This window comes from Microtus oregoni, unplaced genomic scaffold (genome assembly GCF_018167655.1).
Source record: "Microtus oregoni isolate MIOR12 unplaced genomic scaffold, Mior012 000004F_ref0000308, whole genome shotgun sequence".
Taxonomy (NCBI): Eukaryota; Metazoa; Chordata; class Mammalia; order Rodentia; family Cricetidae; genus Microtus; species Microtus oregoni.
The window spans coordinates 14885405-14904174 of NW_024543063.1; the positions used below are offsets into that span (position 1 = coordinate 14885405).

General features: G+C 46.2%; 1 protein-coding gene across 1 annotated transcript; it reads right to left on the minus strand.

Annotated features, from left to right (window-relative positions):
• Nucleotides 1-8276: 8276 nt before the first annotated feature.
• Nucleotides 8277-16741, minus strand: Resp18 (regulated endocrine specific protein 18). Its single transcript, XM_041649491.1, has 6 exons — nt 16565-16741; nt 14190-14294; nt 12467-12602; nt 12237-12276; nt 12026-12115; nt 8277-8437 (listed from the first exon to the last, which is right to left on the minus strand). The coding sequence occupies exons 1-6, from the start codon at nt 16668-16670 to the stop codon at nt 8387-8389; spliced, it is 528 nt and encodes a 175-aa protein (XP_041505425.1). The 5' UTR covers nt 16671-16741; the 3' UTR covers nt 8277-8386.
• Nucleotides 16742-18770: the final 2029 nt, after the last annotated feature.

Consider the following 18770-nt stretch of genomic DNA (forward strand, 5'->3'; position numbering starts at 1 on the left):
ATTTGTTTTGTTTTTAAGACAATATGGGTCTGGTGAGATGACTCAGTCAGCAAAAACATTCACTATCCAAACCTGATGACCCTCTGAATCCATGTAAAGATAGAAGGAGGGGACTGTCTCTAAGACATTGCCTTCTGACCTCTACCTGAGTGTGCTTCCCTCAACACACACATGCATGCGCATGCATGCACACACACACACACACACACACACACAGAGGTTTGGTGAAAAAACACTTATCTAGACTTCATCGTTATTGATATTTGGGAGATGTTTTCTCCCTTTTAATATTTAAATAGAAATGATAGACATTAGAAATTTCGCTTATAAATATTTCAACATACATCTCTAGGAAATAAGGACACTTTCCTACAATAACGTCGCTTAGAGCTCAATTCATATTCAAATATCTCAAATTGTTTGCAACTTGTCTTTTCAGCTTTTTTGTTCAAAAAGGAGTCAATTGAGGGTCACTATTGCATTTAATTATATTCTTTCTTTCTTTATTTATTTTTTTTTCAAGACAGGATTTATCTTTGTCTTGGCCATTCTGGAACTCATTCTACAGACCACCAGGCTGTCCTCAAACTCAAAGATCAACCTACCTCTGCCTCTTGAGTGCTGGGATTAAAGGCTTGCTCCACCACTGACCACTGCCTGGCCAAATATAATTGTATTCTTAATTCTTTTAAACTTAGCACAGATGACTAATCATCGCCCTTCCTCCATTTTTCACATTGTCAAGTAGGATAGAAAGGGTGTCATTTTTCTCCTCCGAATTCCTTATCTTCTAGATTTGCCTCAGTGTGGGTTTCCCTGCGTTGATGTATGTATCACATACATCCTCTGTATTTCCTTCTGTACAGTAGAAATTATCCCTAAAGTGTTAGTTGGATTGCATTTTTTTAAGTGTAAGCAGAATACCTTCAATTGCTTCATTCCGGGAGATGCATAAAGTCTGGGTATGCTACTACAGGGGGATGTTAAAACCGATAACCAGTCTAAAGTAGAGCCAGCCACATGTTTCCTAACTTGATGAGCATGAACACGAAATCCATGGGATATGCTGGCACCATGAGAACATTCAGCTCCCCAACCATCCACTTTTTCATCTAGTTTCTTCCTGCTCCTCCTTTTAGTATCTGCTTGGAATGAAACTCAGAGCCTCTGACATGCTAGGCAAGTTCTGTACCCTTGAGCTACGTTCCTGGTCCGCAGTGGTGATTTCTGACTAAAATATTTCATTCCTGTTTGCAAAATGTAATTTTTTATTTTCTCATTCCTTTGACATTCATCAGCTTTCAGTCATTACCCTGAAATACAATGACAAATGAAGTAGAATGTGTTCTCTGTGTGTGTGTGTGTCTGTCTGTCTCTCTCTGTGTGTCTGTTTGTCTGTCTCTCTGTCTCTGTCTCTCTCTCTCTTTCTGTTTTTGTTTTTTGAGATAGGGCTTCTCTTTGTAGCCCTGGCTGTCCTAGAGCTCACTTTGTAGACCAGGCTGGCGTCAAGTTCACAGATATCCGCCTGCTTCTGCCTCCTTAGTGTTAGGGATAAAGGTGTGAGCCACCACCGCCCATCTTAGAATATATTTTTAACCTTTGATCTTACATTCAGACTAAGAAGTAGTTGTAATTATTGCCTCAATAATGGTATTTGAGTTTTATTAGAGTACTTTTGTGATTTTTCTTTTTTAAATATTACTACTTATATAGTCAATGCTCATTGTATTGATCAGTCACAATAATTACTTTTTGAAATTCAAATTATCCCCAAACAAGCCAGCGACAGGTTCTTGAATTAGATTTCAATGTCCTTTTGAAATATTCCATAAATGACTGTCTCTCTCTGTGTGTGTCTCTGTGTCTCTGTCTCTCTCAATCACTAAGTCTCTCTCTCTTTCTTTCTCTCTCTTTTGTCACTCCAAGATGCACTGGGTTTTTCTTTTTCTGTCTATTGATATGGAAGCAGCCATTCATCTAAAGAGATAAGGTAGCTTTTAGTAAGGGCTGATTTTAGAGGGTAGAATCTGGATGTTAGGAGTGAAATGACTGCTAAGGGGAGCACTGACTCTAGACCTTTTCTATGAGCTGAGCCAGGGTATTAAGATACAACACACACATACACATGCACACTCCAATTTGTATTTACAGATTTATTTATTCATGCATTTTTTTTTGTATATGAGTGCTCTATTTTCATGAACGCCTGCATGACAGAGGAGGACATCAGATTCCACTGGAGATGGTTGTGAGCAACCGCGTGGTTACTGGAAATTGAACTCAGGATCTCTGGAAGAACAGTCAGGGCTCTTAACCACTGAGCCATCTCAACTAGTCTTCCAACTAGCATTTAATGACGATTTTTACTGAGCTTTCTACACTTGTAGTTCTTTTTTCTCATGCTGGAAACTGAGGTTCCTGGTGACATTCATATAATAACCACATGTATGATTAATCTAATACACAACCAACGATGCACATAGAATAAGACAAATATTGCCCTACTAATAAGACAGTGAAGGCTGGAGAGATGGCTCAGGGGTTAAGAGTGGTGCGGGAGAATTGTCTGTATTCTGTCAATCATGTTTTAAATAAACCCTGATTGGCCAGGCAGGAAGTATAGGCGGGTCAACCAGATAGAAAGTAGAGGCAGAGCAATGAGAACAGGAAAATTCTGGGAAGGAGGAAGCCCATTCCTCCCCACTCCTGTCCAGACCACCAAAGAAGCAGGATGTGACCTGCCCTCTGGAAAAAGGTACTGAGCCGTGTGGCTAACATAGATAAGGATAATGGGTTAATATACGTTATAAGAGCTAATATGAAGCCTGAGCTAACGGGCCAATCAGTTTTATAACTTATGGAGAACTCTGTGTGATTTTCTCTGGGACTAAATAGCTGGGGGACTGGGAGGAAAATAGAAACCCCAACAAGCAGCAGGCCCTGCGTGTTACATAAGCGTACCTAGTAGCCTCTTGCAGAGGGCTCGAATTCAGTTCCCAGCATTCCTAAGGAGACTCACAACCATCTGTACAGTACCTCCCGTTCAGGAGGGTCCACTGGCCAGGCTTGCATGTGGTGCATGCTGACAAAACACTCATACACTAAAATAATAAAGCAATGGATACGTGTTTTTGAGATAGGATCTGCCTTGGCTGGCATAGAGCTCCCCATTGCAGACAAGGCTGGCCTTGAACTCATAGAGATATGCTTGCCTCTGTCTCCCAAGTGCTGGATTAAAAGCACGCACCATCATATATACCTGGCCTAAATTTTGCCTTTAAATATAACATCTAAGGATGCATAATCAGAATACTGTGTTCTAGGATTATTTCAAACACCTCTTCTGTTTGTGTAATTATGGTTGGCAATTTGATATATAATTAGGATTTTTTGTTTCAGTTTATTTTTAGCTATAGGATGATGCTTTATATTCTTTATATAATTTTATTTTGAGCCCTTTGCGAAGCTATGGAATGTAATAAGATATGCTTGCAGAACTCTTCTAGTGACTTCTACAACACCCCTGCCACCTTCCATTTTATCCCATTTGTTTCCCCTTTTAGAGTTTATAAATTGTTAACTATCACAGATTAAATATACAAAACAAAAGGAAGTATCTTGTTTTCTTGGCCACCCAGGCCCCCAGTTGCAGAAGGGAAGCATTTCCAGCACCCCAGGAGGCTCCCTGAGCATCAGACATTACCCTTTCCAATGCTAACTAGAATCACTCTCTTAGTGACCATGTCCCTTTGCTTTCCCTTATGGCTTAGAGCTGAACATGGCACCACAAACTGTCGGTCGAGTGGGGGTCATCATGGGTTATCATGAACTGAGAACTGTGTTTGCCTTGTGTGTGTTTGCTGCTGCACCTGTGTTGGAGGGGATACGTGCCCTGAAGCAACTTCACAGGGAGGTGGGGGACTGGGGAATTGAACACCCTGGCCTCTCCTCAACACTCCGCTCTAACTCCTTTTAGGTATTCTCATCCTGCTAACCTAATGAAGATCCAGAGGAAGAGATATTCGTTCACAACGCTCCCCTGGGACAGAAAAGGAAGTGAAGATTAATGAAGGGAAAATTGTAGCTGCAGAAAATGTAAGGTGCCCATTTATTTAGCCATTATTTGATTTTGCTTATTTCCTCCTCTGTTTTTTTGTGTGGAAATTATTGGTCAGTTGTTTATTTTCTCCTCCTCTTCCTCCTCCTCCTCCTCCTCCTCCTCCTCCTCCTCATCATCATCATCATCATTGTGTTTTACTTTTCAGAAGTTAGTAACTCTTAATATCTTTTCTGTGTGTCTGTCTTTCTCCAATTTCCCATTTATTATTTATTTATTTGTTATGTATACAGTGTTCTGCCTGTGTGTATGCCTGCAGGCCAGAAGAAGACACCAGACCTCATTACAGATGGTTGTGAGCCACCATGTGGTTGCTGGGAATTGAACTAGGACCTTTGGAAGAGCAGGCAATGCTCTTAACCACTGAGTCATCTCTCCAGCCCTCCAATTTCCCTTTTTATAAGGGCAGCAGCTACTTTGGACTAAAGTTCATTTTGATGACTTCATTTTAACTCTACAGCTTTATTTACAAATAAGCTTGTGTCTGGAGGTTCTGAAGATTGGAGACTTGAAGGTGAGTTTGGAGGAGACAAAATTCAAACCACAGGGGCTGGAGAGATGGCTCAGTGGTTAAGAGCATTGCCTGCTCTTCCAAAGGTCCTGAGTTCAATTCCCAGCAACCACATGGTGGCTCACAACCATCTGTAAAGAGGTCTGGCACCCTCTTCTGGCCTTCAGGCATACAGACAGAATATTGTATACATAATAAATAAATAAATAAATATTTAAAAAAAATTCAAACCACAGCAGCTGTCAGGTCATAAACACATCTTTAGGGCCTCTCCCTTTTGGTTCAGCCAGAAGCGGCCCCTGCTGTTTCTGCGCCCTAACCCACCACTGTGCAGATGCCCAAGACCTCCCTTTCCTACAACTTTCACTGCTGCTCCCTCTTTCAGAGACATTTATGTCTGTCAGGTGTGATTCAAGCTGTGTCACCTTATCCTTTGTAACAAAAATCAGGCCTACGTTCTTCGGAAAGCTCTTATCTGAGTCAGGTGGCACACACACTCGGGAGGCAGAGGCAGGTGGATCTCTGTGAGTGAGAGGACAACCTGATCTACAGAGTGAGTTCCAGGACACCAGGACTGTTACACAGAAAAACCCTTTCTCAAAAAGCAAAACAAAACAAAAACAAACAAAAAGAGAAAAGAAAAGAAAGTTTCTATGTGGGGCTGAAGAGAGGGCCAAGGACTGGGGTTTGGCTCTCGGCTCCCACAGTGCCTTACAACTGTCTGTAACTTCAGTTCCAGGAGATCCAACCACCCTTTTCTGGTTTCCAAAGGCACCAGGCACACACGTGGTACATACACGTACATTAAACACTCACACACATAAAATAAAAATACATAAATCTCGAGAAGTTCCCATCTTTCCCACCCATTCGCTCTGCTTCATGTTAGCAGACATTAACTCCCACTACTGTTTTCCCCTAACCTCTGCCACTTTTTCCTGGGGGTGGAAATATTAGAAGGGACAGGGAATGGACCACAGAGGGCCACTTTGATTTTTAGGACATAATTGAGAAGGTGTGCTAAGGATGAGGCTCCTATGTGTAAAAATAACAGTGCATGCAAGAGTGTGAAAGTATAGGCCCTGGCACATGTGCCCTGCACAGTTGGGGCTGAGCTGCTAGAGCACACAGTGTGGTACAAGGGAAAGCAGAGTTGACTGAAGGGTCAGCAAGAATCTAACTACTCCATGAGCCAGATATATTACTTGGACTTCTCCCTTGAAAATTATTTGTAACCAAACTCTCCAACAGTGAATACGTTGTTTTATTCACGACTAGCTCACCAATGCCTAGAGGGTGTGAACCCATGCCAAGAGGGTGTGTACCCATGCCTAGAGGGTGTGTACCCATGCCTAGAGGGTGTGTACCCATACCTAGAGGGTGTGTATCCATGCCTAGAGGGTGTGTACCCATGCCTAGAGGGTGTGAACCCATGCCTAGAAGGTGTGTACCCATACCTAGAGGGTGTGTATCCATGCCTAGAGGGTGTGTATCCATGCCTAGAGGGTGTGAACCCATGTCTAGAGGGTGTGTATCAGTGCCTAGAGGGTGTGAACCCATGCCTAGAGGGGTGTGTACCAGTGCCTAGAGGGTGTGTACCAATGTCTAGAAGGGTGTAAACTCATGCCTAGAGGGTGTGAACCCATGCCCAGAGGGTATGTACCAATGCCTAGAGGGTGTGTAGCAATGCCTAGAAGGTGTGTAGCAATGCCTAGAAGGTGTGTACCCATGCCTAGAGGGTGTGTACCCATTTCTAGAGGGGTGTGTACCCATGCCTAGAGGGTGTGTACCAATACCTAGAGGGGTGTGTACCCATGCCTAGAGGGTGTGAACCCATGTCTAGAGGGTGTGTACCCATTCTAGAGGGGTGTGTACTCATGCCTAGAGGGTGTGTACCCATGTCTAGAGGGTGTGTACTCATGCCTAGAGGGTGTGTACCCATGTCTAAAAGGTGTGCACCCATGCCTAGAGGGTGTGTACCCATGTCTAGAGGGTGTGTACTCATGCCTAGAGGGTGTGTACCCATGTCTAAAAGGTGTGTACCCATGTCTAAAAGGTGTGTACCCATGCCTAGAGGGTGTGTACCCATGTCTAGAGGGTGTGTACTCATGCCTAGAGGGTGTGTACCCATGCCTAGAGGGTGTGTATCCATGTCTAGAGGGTGTGTACTCATGCCTAGAGGGTGTGTACCCATGTCTAGAGGGTGTGTACTCATGCCTAGAGGGTGTGTACCCATGTCTAGAGGGTGTGTACCCATGTCTAGAGGGTGTGTACCCATGTCTAGAGGGTGTGTACTCATGCCTAGAGGGTGTGTACCCATGTCTAGAGGGTGTGAACCCATGCCTAGAGGGTGTGTACCCATGTCTAGAGGGTGTGTACTCATGCCTAGAGGGTGTGTACCCATTTCAAGAGGGGTGCGTACCCATTTCTAGAGGGGTGTGTACTCATGCCTAGAGGGGTGTGTGTACCCATGCCTAGAGGGTGTGTACCCATGCCTAGCAGGGTGTGTGCCCATGCCTAGAGGGGTGCGTAACACACAGTAGACTTAGTAGGAGCCAACTCAAAAGAGACAAGAAATTGGGAGCTGCATTTTATGTGTGAGGTAGTCCTGGAAACTACACATTAGGACTGGAAAACTCAATCCTATTAAAGAAGAAAAGTCCAAGCTGGGTTGTGGCGACACACACCTTTAATCCCAGCACTCTGGAGGCAGAGACAAACAGATCTCTGAGTTCAAGGTCAGTCTAGTCTAGTCTACAGAACGAATTCTAGGACAGTCGGGGCTACACAGAGAAACCCTGTCTCAGAAGAAAGAAAGAAAGAAAGAAAGAAAGAAAGAAAGAAAGAAGAAAAGGTGGTCTATGGTATGAAACATGGTGTTGAATAGGTTACCACTGGGGGCTGGTAGCCACTGGGTTGGCAGCCACTGGGCATCCTCTAAAGAATATCCAATATTCTTCAGAACTGTCCATGAGGAAAGTCCTTCTCGGGAACATTAAATCCCAGAACCTTCGGGACAATCTGAAGCACAGAAAGGTACATTCTATGAATTCCCAAATGAGATGCAGAGAACTCAGAGTTTGGGATGGGAAGATGTTAGCAGAGACAGAAACTATTTACTTGCTGTGACGAGTGGTCAGGAGCTAAGGGATGGGATGCCCACCGTGTTTGCTTCCTTCAGATGCTTGAATGAATCTATACTATCTCTGACTACTCTTCAAGGTCTCCGAAATTATAAGGTATATTCATAGAGGTACCAAAAGCAGACGGCCACAGGAGCTTGGCACAATGGTTCTCAGGGTTAAACAAAGAATAAAGGCCATAGGAGCAGGTTTGGGAGACTAGCAATGGTTAATTGATTTGATGGATGCAAGGAACAAATGAATGGAAAGAAGTGACAGGGAAGAAATGTGGATTCTATTTCCACATAACATGGAAGGCTGGGCAACCAGATCATACAACATGACTAGGGTGCCAATGGAAAAGGCTACCGTGACAATGGTGGTCACCCCTCACACTCTCTACTTCAGAAGCCAGCCTTGGGCCAAGCATTCACAACTATGTCTCCTTTACCCCTACCTCTCCCCCATGGGAACTTCGGTTCAATTCCTGTCCCATGTGCCCGGCCTCGAGACAGGCTCACAGAAAGCGTTTGCATAAAAGTCAACTTTAATTATCCTTATTTGGGTCATCCAAGAATTGCCCCTTTGAGGGCAATGAGGAGGGTCTTGGGGAAAGAGACTTTATACAACGAGATCTCAGTCAGCAACAAGGTTGAGACCCACAGTGGGGTATGGCCCAAAGAAGCCCTAAAAGAGAAGAAACAAGGAAATTGAAATCAGGCTGGAGAGACATTGTGCCTCCCTATCTGCCCTTTTCCCTCAAATACATAATAACTATTTGGTTTGAGTAAGCCTTCCCCATGGTGATTCAGCCCATGGGTTGATAGCCTAAGCTCCTGGCTCCCACATAAGGCTTCTCCTCCTGCTGATGGTAAAACTTTGTTCGTCTTCCTGGAAGCACCACAGCCACCAGCTCAGCACAGGTGGTGGGTCTCTGTCATTTAGCTCATATTATGTTACCCCAGCAACTAAGCTAGGTTTAGAACTCCTAGCCACCATGCTGCAGGAATGGGAGCCCGTTTTCCTGGAAAGCATCAAGGGCTGGGACCCACTTCTCACAGGCTGCCTCTAGATGGAGGGTGTGCATAGGGAAAAGCAGGAGGGGACAATTGTTAGCTCCATTGCTACTACCCAAACCTAAGCCCTTTCTGCCTGCCTGGACCAGAGTGGCCCACCTCTCACATCTCCATGTTTACTCTTGTTCTTACTGTCCCATTACCCATCGTCACTGTAGGTTTTTTTTTTTAAATGTTTTTTTTTCCAAAGATTTATCCATTCATTGTGTATACAGTGTTCTGTCTGCATGTATGCCACCAGACCAGAAGAGGGCACCAGATCTCATTATAGATGGTTGTGAGCCACCATGTGGTTGCTGGGATCTGAACTCAGGACCTCTGGAAGAGCAGGCGCGCTCCCAACATCCAAGCCATCTCTCCAGGCCGGTATTTTTTCTAAAAGATGGGCAGAGTTTTGTTCTGTAGCCTTGAATTTACAATCTTGCCACCTCAGTCTCCTGAATACTAGGATTCAGTATGCACCACCATGCCTCACAACTAGGGTGGCCTTTTAAAAACTAAATGTCTCATGAAGACATTCCCTTCCTCAAAATATTCCAGTAACTCCCCACTGTTCCTGATGTAAAGTGTGCTCTGTGAGCCCCTACATGGGCTTCCTTCTCCATCCTTAGCTGTCACTGGATGCTGCCTTCCTTCCCCATCCTTAGCTCTATCACTGGATGCTGCCTTCCTTCCCCATCCTTGGCTCTATCACTGGATGCTGCCTTCCTTCCCCATCCTTGGCTCTATCACTGGATGCTGCCTTCCTTCTCCATCTTTAGCTGTCACTGGATGCTGCCTTCCTTCTCCATCCTTAGCTCTATCACTGGATGCTGCCTTCCTTCCCCATCCTTAGCTCTATCACTGGATGCTGCCTTCCTTTTCCATCCTTGGCTGTCACTGGCTGCTGCCTTCCTTCCCCATCTTTAGCTCTATCACTGGATGCTGCCTTCCTTCTCCATCCTTGGCTCTATCACTGGATGCTGCCTTCCTTCTCCATCTTTAGCTGTCACTGGATGCTGCCTTCCTTCTCCATCTTTAGCTGTCACTGGATGCTGCCTTCCTTCTCCATCTTTAGCTGTCACTGGATGCTGCCTTCCTTCTCCATCCTTAGCTCTATCACTGGATGCTGCCTTCCTTCTCCATCTTTAGCTGTCACTGGATGCTGCCTTCCTTCTCCATCCTTGGCTCTATCACTGGATGCTGCCTTCCTTCCCCATCCTTAGCTCTATCACTGGATGCTGCCTTCCTTCTCCATCCTTAGCTGTCACTGGATGCTGCCTTCCTTCCCCATCCTTAGCTCTATCACTGGATGCTGCCTTCCTTCCCCATCCTTGGCTCTATCACTGGATGCTGCCTTCCTTCCCCATCCTTGGCTCTATCACTGGATGCTGCCTTCCTTCTCCATCTTTAGCTGTCACTGGATGCTGCCTTCCTTCTCCATCCTTAGCTCTATCACTGGATGCTGCCTTCCTTCCCCATCCTTAGCTCTATCACTGGATGCTGCCTTCCTTTTCCATCCTTGGCTGTCACTGGCTGCTGCCTTCCTTCCCCATCTTTAGCTCTATCACTGGATGCTGCCTTCCTTCTCCATCCTTGGCTCTATCACTGGATGCTGCCTTCCTTCTCCATCTTTAGCTGTCACTGGATGCTGCCTTCCTTCTCCATCTTTAGCTGTCACTGGATGCTGCCTTCCTTCTCCATCTTTAGCTGTCACTGGATGCTGCCTTCCTTCTCCATCCTTAGCTCTATCACTGGATGCTGCCTTCCTTCTCCATCTTTAGCTGTCACTGGATGCTGCCTTCCTTCTCCATCCTTGGCTCTATCACTGGATGCTGCCTTCCTTCCCCATCCTTAGCTCTATCACTGGATGCTGCCTTCCTTCTCCATCCTTAGCTGTCACTGGATGCTGCCTTCCTTCTCCATCCTTAGCTCTATCACTGGATGCTGCCTTCCTTCCCCATCCTTGGCTCTATCACTGGATGCTGCCTTCCTTCCCCATCCTTAGCTCTATCACTGGATGCTGCCTTCCTTCTCCATCTTTAGCTGTCACTGGCTGCTGCCTTCCTTCCCCATCTTTAGCTCTATCACTGGATGCTGCCTTCCTTCCCCATCCTTAGCTGTCACTGGATGCTGCCTTCCTTCTCCATCCTTAGCTCTATCACTGGATGCTGCCTTCCTTCCCCATCCTTAGCTCTATCACTGGATGCTGCCTTCCTTCCCCATCCTTGGCTCTATCACTGGATGCTGCCTTCCTTCCCCATCCTTAGCTCTATCACTGGATGCTGCCTTCCTTCTCCATCTTTAGCTGTCACTGGCTGCTGCCTTCCTTCCCCATCTTTAGCTCTATCACTGGATGCTGCCTTCCTTCCCCATCCTTAGCTGTCACTGGATGCTGCCTTCCTTCTCCATCCTTAGCTCTATCACTGGATGCTGCCTTCCTTCCCCATCCTTAGCTCTATCACTGGATGCTGCCTTCCTTCCCCATCCTTAGCTCTATCACTGGATGCTGCCTTCCTTCTCCATCTTTTGCTCTGTCACTGGAGGCTCTGCTCCTCTGCCTGGCCATGACATTCTTGCCTCCAGACATTTGTGGTTGCAGTGCCCCCTCCTTTGTGTCTTCTGACGGTTACTCTCTTATCATTTGTGTCTTAGCCCTAAACAAGACTTTTCAATATGGGGGAATCTGATGTTTGGAACACCCCCACCCCAAGGCCTCGAGTGAGAGGGTAAGAATCATACAGGGGAAGCTGGAAATTGGGAGGCCTGGGTCTAGTCGCATGGACACAGCATGACAGGCTAAGGAAGCTTTATTAGCAGCCTGTGCCCCAAATTCCATCTGTAAAGATATTAGATGGGTGACTTCTAGTCTGCCTGGGCCATCCCAGAGCAAGGCAGAAGATGCTGTTGCAGCCTCTGGTCTCTGCTTCCACGCTATACAGAGCTCCTTTTAGCTAAGATGGCAGTCCTTCGGTTTTCAATTCCCATTTTAAACTCAAACCCGATGTATGATCTTTCAGCTTTTGTTCTCCTTAGGGGCTCCCTGAAGCTGTGTCATGACCCACCACCTTCTCATCGGGATACCTAGATAGTAGTCTATAAACAAGCAGGACTATCCTTTGGGTACAAAAGTTTGCTTCATCCCTCTTTTATACCTGCCCTCCCCCCATTTAAACATGTCTTTGATGACTCTAGTGTCCTAGGAGAATTGAACCCTCACCTTGGTGGGGTGAGTTGCTTCTTGCTTTGGAGCCTTTGGAACTACTTTTGGGACAAAGCATCGGTCCTTGCTCGCCTTGACTGTTGGACTCTAACCGGGGAGAGAAGGTAGGAGTCAGGAAAGAGGCAGGAAGGAGGAGATGATCTGAGCAGGAAAGTCAAAGGAATCCAAAGCCACGGTTCACAGTTTGGGGGAGGACAAATGGTCTCACCTTGGGGTATAAGAGTCCAAGTTTCTCTTCTTGTTTACACCTAGAAGAGACAGGGATGACAGGTGGAACCTCAGCTTGCCAATACCCATGCCCTCCCTTTATGAAGTACAAGTATTATCCTCATTGAATTATTCCCCACTGATCCCAGAGATGGAGCACAATACTTCTGGTAGCGTCTTCACACAGTTCTAGTGCCCTAAATAGCAGGGGCCGAGCAAAGGTTTCCATACCTCACCGCAGAGGCTGCAGTGGGGGAAACTGCCTTCGCATCCTTCCGGCATATCCGATGTTGGAGGTGGAGTCTGTTGAGGTGCTCCACCTTCTTGGTCAGTACTTCTTCAGCTATTTCATCCACCCAGAACAGGTCTGCAGGGTGAAAGGGTGGAGTGAAAGCGGTACCAGGGGCAGAGAGACCTTTCCCTCCAGTTTATATAAAACCACATTTAATGGAGAAAGTTATGTGTTGTGGTATGGAAAGGTTGCTGAGCACAGTATGGGCCCATCCTAGCTAATACATCTATTGACTCTTTTTTTTTATATTTATTTATTTGTTATGTATACAATATTCTGTATGTATGCCTGCAGGCCAGAAGAGGGCGCCAGACCTCTTTACAGATGGTTGTGAGCCACCATATGGTTGCTGGGAATTGAACTCAGGACCTTTGGAAGAGCAGGCAATGCTCTTAACCACTGAGCCATCTCTCCAGCCCCCTACTGACTCTCTTGTTGACACAGTAGGATTAAGTGAAGTCAAAGATGGAAACAAAAAAAAAAAACCTAAACCAAGCCAAACAACACCAGAACCCCTCCAATGCAGCTATGCAAACGGTGGTGCATGTTAAAGTATCTTGTAAGGCTCATTAGTACAAGGTTGCTGTTTTTCACATTCAGATTTAGTAGGTTGGGTGAAATTAAATAATTACATTTTACTTTGTGTGTGTGTGTGCATGCGTGCATGTGTACAGGCATGTGCAGACCAGAGTGTCTTCTTTAATCACTTCCCACATTATTTTTTTTGAGTCTGAGATTTTTTTCCCTTGACTTTTCATTTCATTCTGTTTATTACCACCACCACCACCATTGTGAATGTGTGTTCACACGTGTGTGTGCATGTGTGCACATGGCTGTGGAGGTCAGGGTAAATTTTATGGAGTTGGTTCTCTCCTTTCACCTTTCCATGGGTTGTGAGATTTGAACTCAGTTCATCCAGCTTGGTGGCATCCCATTGGCTCTCTACCATATTTCTGAGGTAGGGTCTTTCGGTGGGTTTGTTAGGCGAGACTGACTGCTCAGTGAGCTCCGGGGATCTCCCTGTCTCTGTGTCCCCACCCCCAGCACAGGTTTTACAGACTGCTCCTGTCTGGGTGATGGGATACAAACTCTGGTCCTCCTAACTGGATGGCAGACATTTCCCAACTGAGCCACCTCCCCAGACCTAGGACTGGATATTTCTAACTGATTTCCTGATGATGATCCATGTGTTGCTGATCTAGGAACTTTTTAAAGAATTGGGTATGGTAATGTTGACTCAAGGCAGATTTTCTATCCTATCTACGCACATGTGAAACTCGACAGAAGGATCAGCCGTCCTTCTTTAATGGACCACCTATCTCTCTACTTTATTACATAGTTTTCCTGTTTTCCACTCAGAGGCTGAGATGTACTCTTGGCTGAGTGATTAAGGAATCCTGACTCTAGAAAAATTCAGATGGTTCCAGAGGTAGGTAGGGACTGGTCCCAAGGACTTGTATGCTGTCCTTTTCAGGGTGTTCAAGTGATAACAATCTCTTTATCTAGATTGTACCTCACTTTTTTCTTGTTCCCTTTTCCACCAAAGTGATAAGAAAGTAAAGGTATGCAAGCAAGAGAAATCTTACCCTCTGGCCAAAAGTCCCTTGCTACTCTCCCCCAGATCTGACTGGGCCCCCATCTCTGTTTTCCGGCTTTGCTTACCTTCTGGGATGAGATGCTGGAGGATAAGTTGTAAGTACCAGGAGACTGAAGCAGCAAATTCTTGGAACGACCAGAACTGCTCCGTTGCTACTTGGCCCTGACCATCTAAGGGCAGAATAGCGCTGTCAGCAAAGACTTTGGGCTGAATCACTCCAAATACCAGCTGATGGGAAGCCACTACCTTTTCCTCATTGTTAGCACAAAGCCAGGTCCTTCCCCATGTCAGAGCTGCCATTCTTTCCTTCATCACCACCAGCCCCTGGACTCTAGGCACCTTGTGTTTTGTCATTGTTTGAAATAGGGCTTTATTAAATAGCTCCATCTACCTGCTTCTGCCTCTGGAATTAAAGGTCTGCACTGCCTCACCTGGCTTCCATTCAGTCTTGGTATCAATATCCAGGAAAGAACCAAGTGCACAGGCCAAAAAAGAAGAAAATTCTGTGAAGGTTCAGGTGCAAAAGGACTCTTGGAGAGCTACCCACTCATGGTGGGCAGTCAAATAGACAAACAGAGTCTGGCTACACATACGGTGGGCAGTCGGATAGACAGGTGGAATCTGGGAGGCAGACAAGCCGCATCTTAAGGAAAACTCTGAAGACAGAAGGGACTGGGGAAAAGAACTGGAATCCTCAGAAAGAGAAAATACCATCTCTCCCAGTATCTTCAGGGGGATGGGTCTCAGACTACCCTCCAAAATCTGTAGATCTTCAAGACCCTAATACAAAATGCTTTATTATATGTATATTTGCAAGTATCCTCCTGTACACTTTATTTACTTTATTTTTGATTGCACTTTGTGTGTGTGCACACACACACTCACACACATACACATGCGTAGATAAAAGCATGTGCCACAGCACAGGAGTTTGGAGATCAGAGGGCAACTTCCAAAGTCAGTTCTCTCCTTCTACTTTGTGGGCCTGAAAGATCCAACTCAGGTTGTCAGGCTTGGTGGCAAATGTCTGTATCTGCTGAGTCCTCCTGCCAGCCCCTTCTTGAGTATTTTAAACAATCTCCCAATTATTTACAATAGCTAATATATAATGAAAATAGTTACTTTATGCCTTGTTTAGAGAATAATGACGGGGGGGGGGCGTCTGCATTCAATCCACGTTGGTGCAATTGAGGATGCAGAATTCCATGATAGAGAATGTGTGGGCAGGGAGGGCTGACTGTATTCTTGTGTGTAGGGTCTGAAGGTTGGGATCTATTCCCTAAACCCCAGTTTGCCCAACTGTGTGTAAGAGAAGGGCAGGGATGAAGAAACTCCTGGTTCTTGTTCCAGACAAGTGATTATGGCTAAAGAATAAATCTCCTTACCCAACTTCAGCTAATTAAAAAAAAAGAAAGGGAGAAGGCTGGCCTCAAATTCTCAATTCTGATTCAACCTCTTTAGTACTAGAATCATAGGTCTTCCGAGAAGGTGCAATGCTCCCCCTCGCTCCATTCAGATGGATGCTCAATACAATCGGGAACAATCCCGATCCCAGGAAGAAATGGACCTTCTTAGTGCCCTGGTGAAAAAGAGAACTTCCGGAGGAGAGGCGTTGTCTGAGACAGCGTCCCCAGAGCGGTAATGGAGTTGAGGGGACTTGGAGCTACACCAGGACCACAGAATGACTGGAGCTCTCCGTGGTGCTGAGGGCCAGGAGTGGTCACCGTGGGCGGTAAGGAGAGACACCTCGGTATCTGCGATTCACACCCCACCCCCATGCCACGCCAACCCCACCCCCCTCAGCCCTCCCTTCGTCTGACACCAGACCTCATCCCACAGTGCCTTGCGAATGCCCTGCATTGGCTTCCAAACACAAGAATCCCGCCGGGAGATTGGACGTCAGACTAGTATGCAGTGTCTGCGCAGGTATTCTGAGACTGCGCAGTCTATCCCCGACTGTCTGTTGCGGAGTGCGCACCAGGTCCATCCAGGATGGCGCAGAACAGTCAGAGGAAGGAGAACGGTCTTCTTTCCCCTCTAAACTGTTTCACCCCAACCTAGCACTCCCCACCCCATCCAGAAACCGGATCCCAGCCCCTGGGCTCTGCGGGACAGTGGCTGAGCCTTGCTCTGTCTCTCAGCCCCACTCGCCTACTCCCTTGATCCCGGACCAAGTACCCAAACAAACCGCTCTTGTTCCTATACTAAACCCGTTCATCTCTGTCTTCCCCACTCTTTCCGAACCTCCTATGGTTAGACCCGTACACAAGCCGCAAGACTTCTCTCTCTCTCTCTCTCTCTCTCTCTCTCTCTCTCTCTGCATTCCTCTCCTCCGTCATCCCAAACGGTTTTTGTCCTGAGTTTCAGCCTCGAAGATCAGTTCCTCTGCTCTCAGAATTGCTCTCTGGCCCTGCCCGCACCCCCCGGGTTTCCTCCTGACCGTGGGTATTTATGTCGCTGCAGGTGCCTGGGCGACTGTAAAGCAGAAGGAAGCAGACCAGGAGCTGAAGCCCCCCGGAGCCCTCGGGCCTCAAGGAGCTCTGCATCTTCCCTGGATCCGAGCGCTCGCTTCCTTCCCCGGGCTAAGTCGCAGTGGCGGTGGCAACAACAGCCAGGGGGCTGGGCCAGGATCTGCAGAGCCCTCCTCTGCAGCTCGGCCAATCGCAAGCGGGCTCTGCCCCTGCGGACGCCTTCCCAAGTCCGCCATCTCCTTCTGGCCTCTGTCCATTCGACCTTCTGGAATTTCTGCCCTTACCCTCTACACGCTTTTCGAGATAAACCTTCATTCTCAGTCCCCAGGGAGGGAGAAATTGATTGCTTTTACAATGGGGGTGGGAACAAACCATCTTCATGGTTTGGTTGTGATATTTAAATCTGAACTGCGAGGGAAGAGTGAGCACGCAGTGTGATATCTATTGCCTTTGACACTCGTTTTATTTTCATCCATTTAAAATATTTTAGCAGCCATGTGGATTCAACCCGCAAAACATCGAACGTTCATCCTCAATTTCCCACAGCCACTGCGGTTGCCCTAATTCAAACCACGGTACTCTTTAGAAGGAATCTATTTCAATAACTTAACCACCTGACCCTCTGCTTCCTATGGGACAGTGTGCGTCGTTTCTAAACTGCAGTAGGAGTTTTGTTGAAAACTGAATGTTTTGGATTGGTGCATGGCGGACTCTCTGGATTACATTATGTTTCTTTAGGAGTTACTGCTGAGGCTCTTTGGGGATTTCAGTGAGAAGCATGCCCTCTAATTTTGTGGGTTCTGCGCTCCAGGCTTTGCCCCTCTAGAACTGTGGCAGCTGCTGGAAGCTTTGTTCAGATATTTGGCTTTCCCTTTAGGCGCTTTGAAACCTCACCCTGTGCATGTGCTGTCTGGGAGGCAGCTAAGAATTTGAGGGGATTTATATTCAGATTTTAGATTCTCTCTCTGTAGATCACCCATTCCCCAGACTTCTCCTTCAATTTCCGGCCTCTTTGGGATTCCAGTATCCACAATGTCCACCAGTGACGTCATTATTTTCAGCCCAAGCCTACTTTCCCCCTGTGCTGCCGTGAATGGTGAAGTGTCTTGATAGAAAAGGCCCGCTGAATGTGGAACTCACCTAGTGGGGCTTCTATTCTTTAGGGATTATGATCCCACCCCTTTTCTTCCTTTTGCTGACTCTATGCCTTTATACAGCTTTCTTTGTGTTTTGTCTGGAATGGATATAGTCAGTGTTAGTTTACAGGATGGTCTAGCCCAAGCTGTCTTACCATACCAGTACCTGAACGTTTATCTTATTATCAGTGATTGTGTGCTGAACATTTTATTTTAAATGATTTATAGGAACAATTTGAGGGGTGTTATGGAACATAAATTGGCATATTCCCCCCTTGAGGGAACCTTATGAGACTCAAGAAATAGTAAAGGGGAGCTTGTGAAGACTCAGAGAGTTTGATTGTTGGTTTTTTGTTTGTTTGTTTGTTTGTTTGTTTAACTTTTTGAGACAGAGTTTTGTAAGACAGCACTTGGCTGTCCTGAAACTCATTATGTAAACTGGGCTGGCGTTGAACTCAGAGATTTGCCTGCCTCTGCCTCCTGAGTGCTAAGATTAAAGGCGTGTGCCACCATGTTCACAAGACTCAGAGAGTTCTTAAGACTCAGAGAATAAACAACCTAAAAACTCCAGGAAGTCCCTGAGGATGGCCAAATGCATAAGGCCCTCCTTCTCTGCCGATAAATAAGCAATAGGAACAACTGAGGAGATGCTCATACCCATATAGTAGAAGAAGAAAATTGCCTCTGGCAAATTGTTCTCTTATCTACAACACACACATGTGTCCACACGTACCAAATAAATGTAATTAAAAATGAAACAACTTTAGGCATAGGATCACATGAGTGAGAGTCTGTTTTGAGAGGTATTGTACACAGAGAAAGGGGGCCTGTCAGTCTGAGCAGTAGTGCATGCTCTTCTCCCTCTTAAGGTTCCAGTCTCCTGGGACTCGCTATAACAATGACATGCCTTAAATCACAGAACGTGCGAGGCAGAGGTAGGCGATCTCTGGGCTGGCCAGGGCAACACTGTGACACTCTCTATCTAAATAAACAGAGATGTGGGGAAAAACAAATACTCCTTTTTGCTGTTTGTTTCTGA

What these genes read in the sequence shown, in the direction of transcription:
- Resp18 (XM_041649491.1), bottom strand. Translation starts at nt 16,670, where the DNA reads ATGCAGAGCTCCTTGAGGCCCGAGGGCTCCGGGGGGCTTCAGCTCCTG. An exon ending in CCAGCATCTCATCCCAGAAG is followed by an intron (nt 12,603 to 14,189) that starts GTAAGCAAAGCC and finishes TTCACCCTGCAG; the next exon opens with ACCTGTTCTGGGTGGATGAA. An exon ending in ACTGCAGCCTCTGCGGTGAG is followed by an intron (nt 12,277 to 12,466) that starts GTATGGAAACCT and finishes TGTCTCTTCTAG; the next exon opens with GTGTAAACAAGAAGAGAAAC.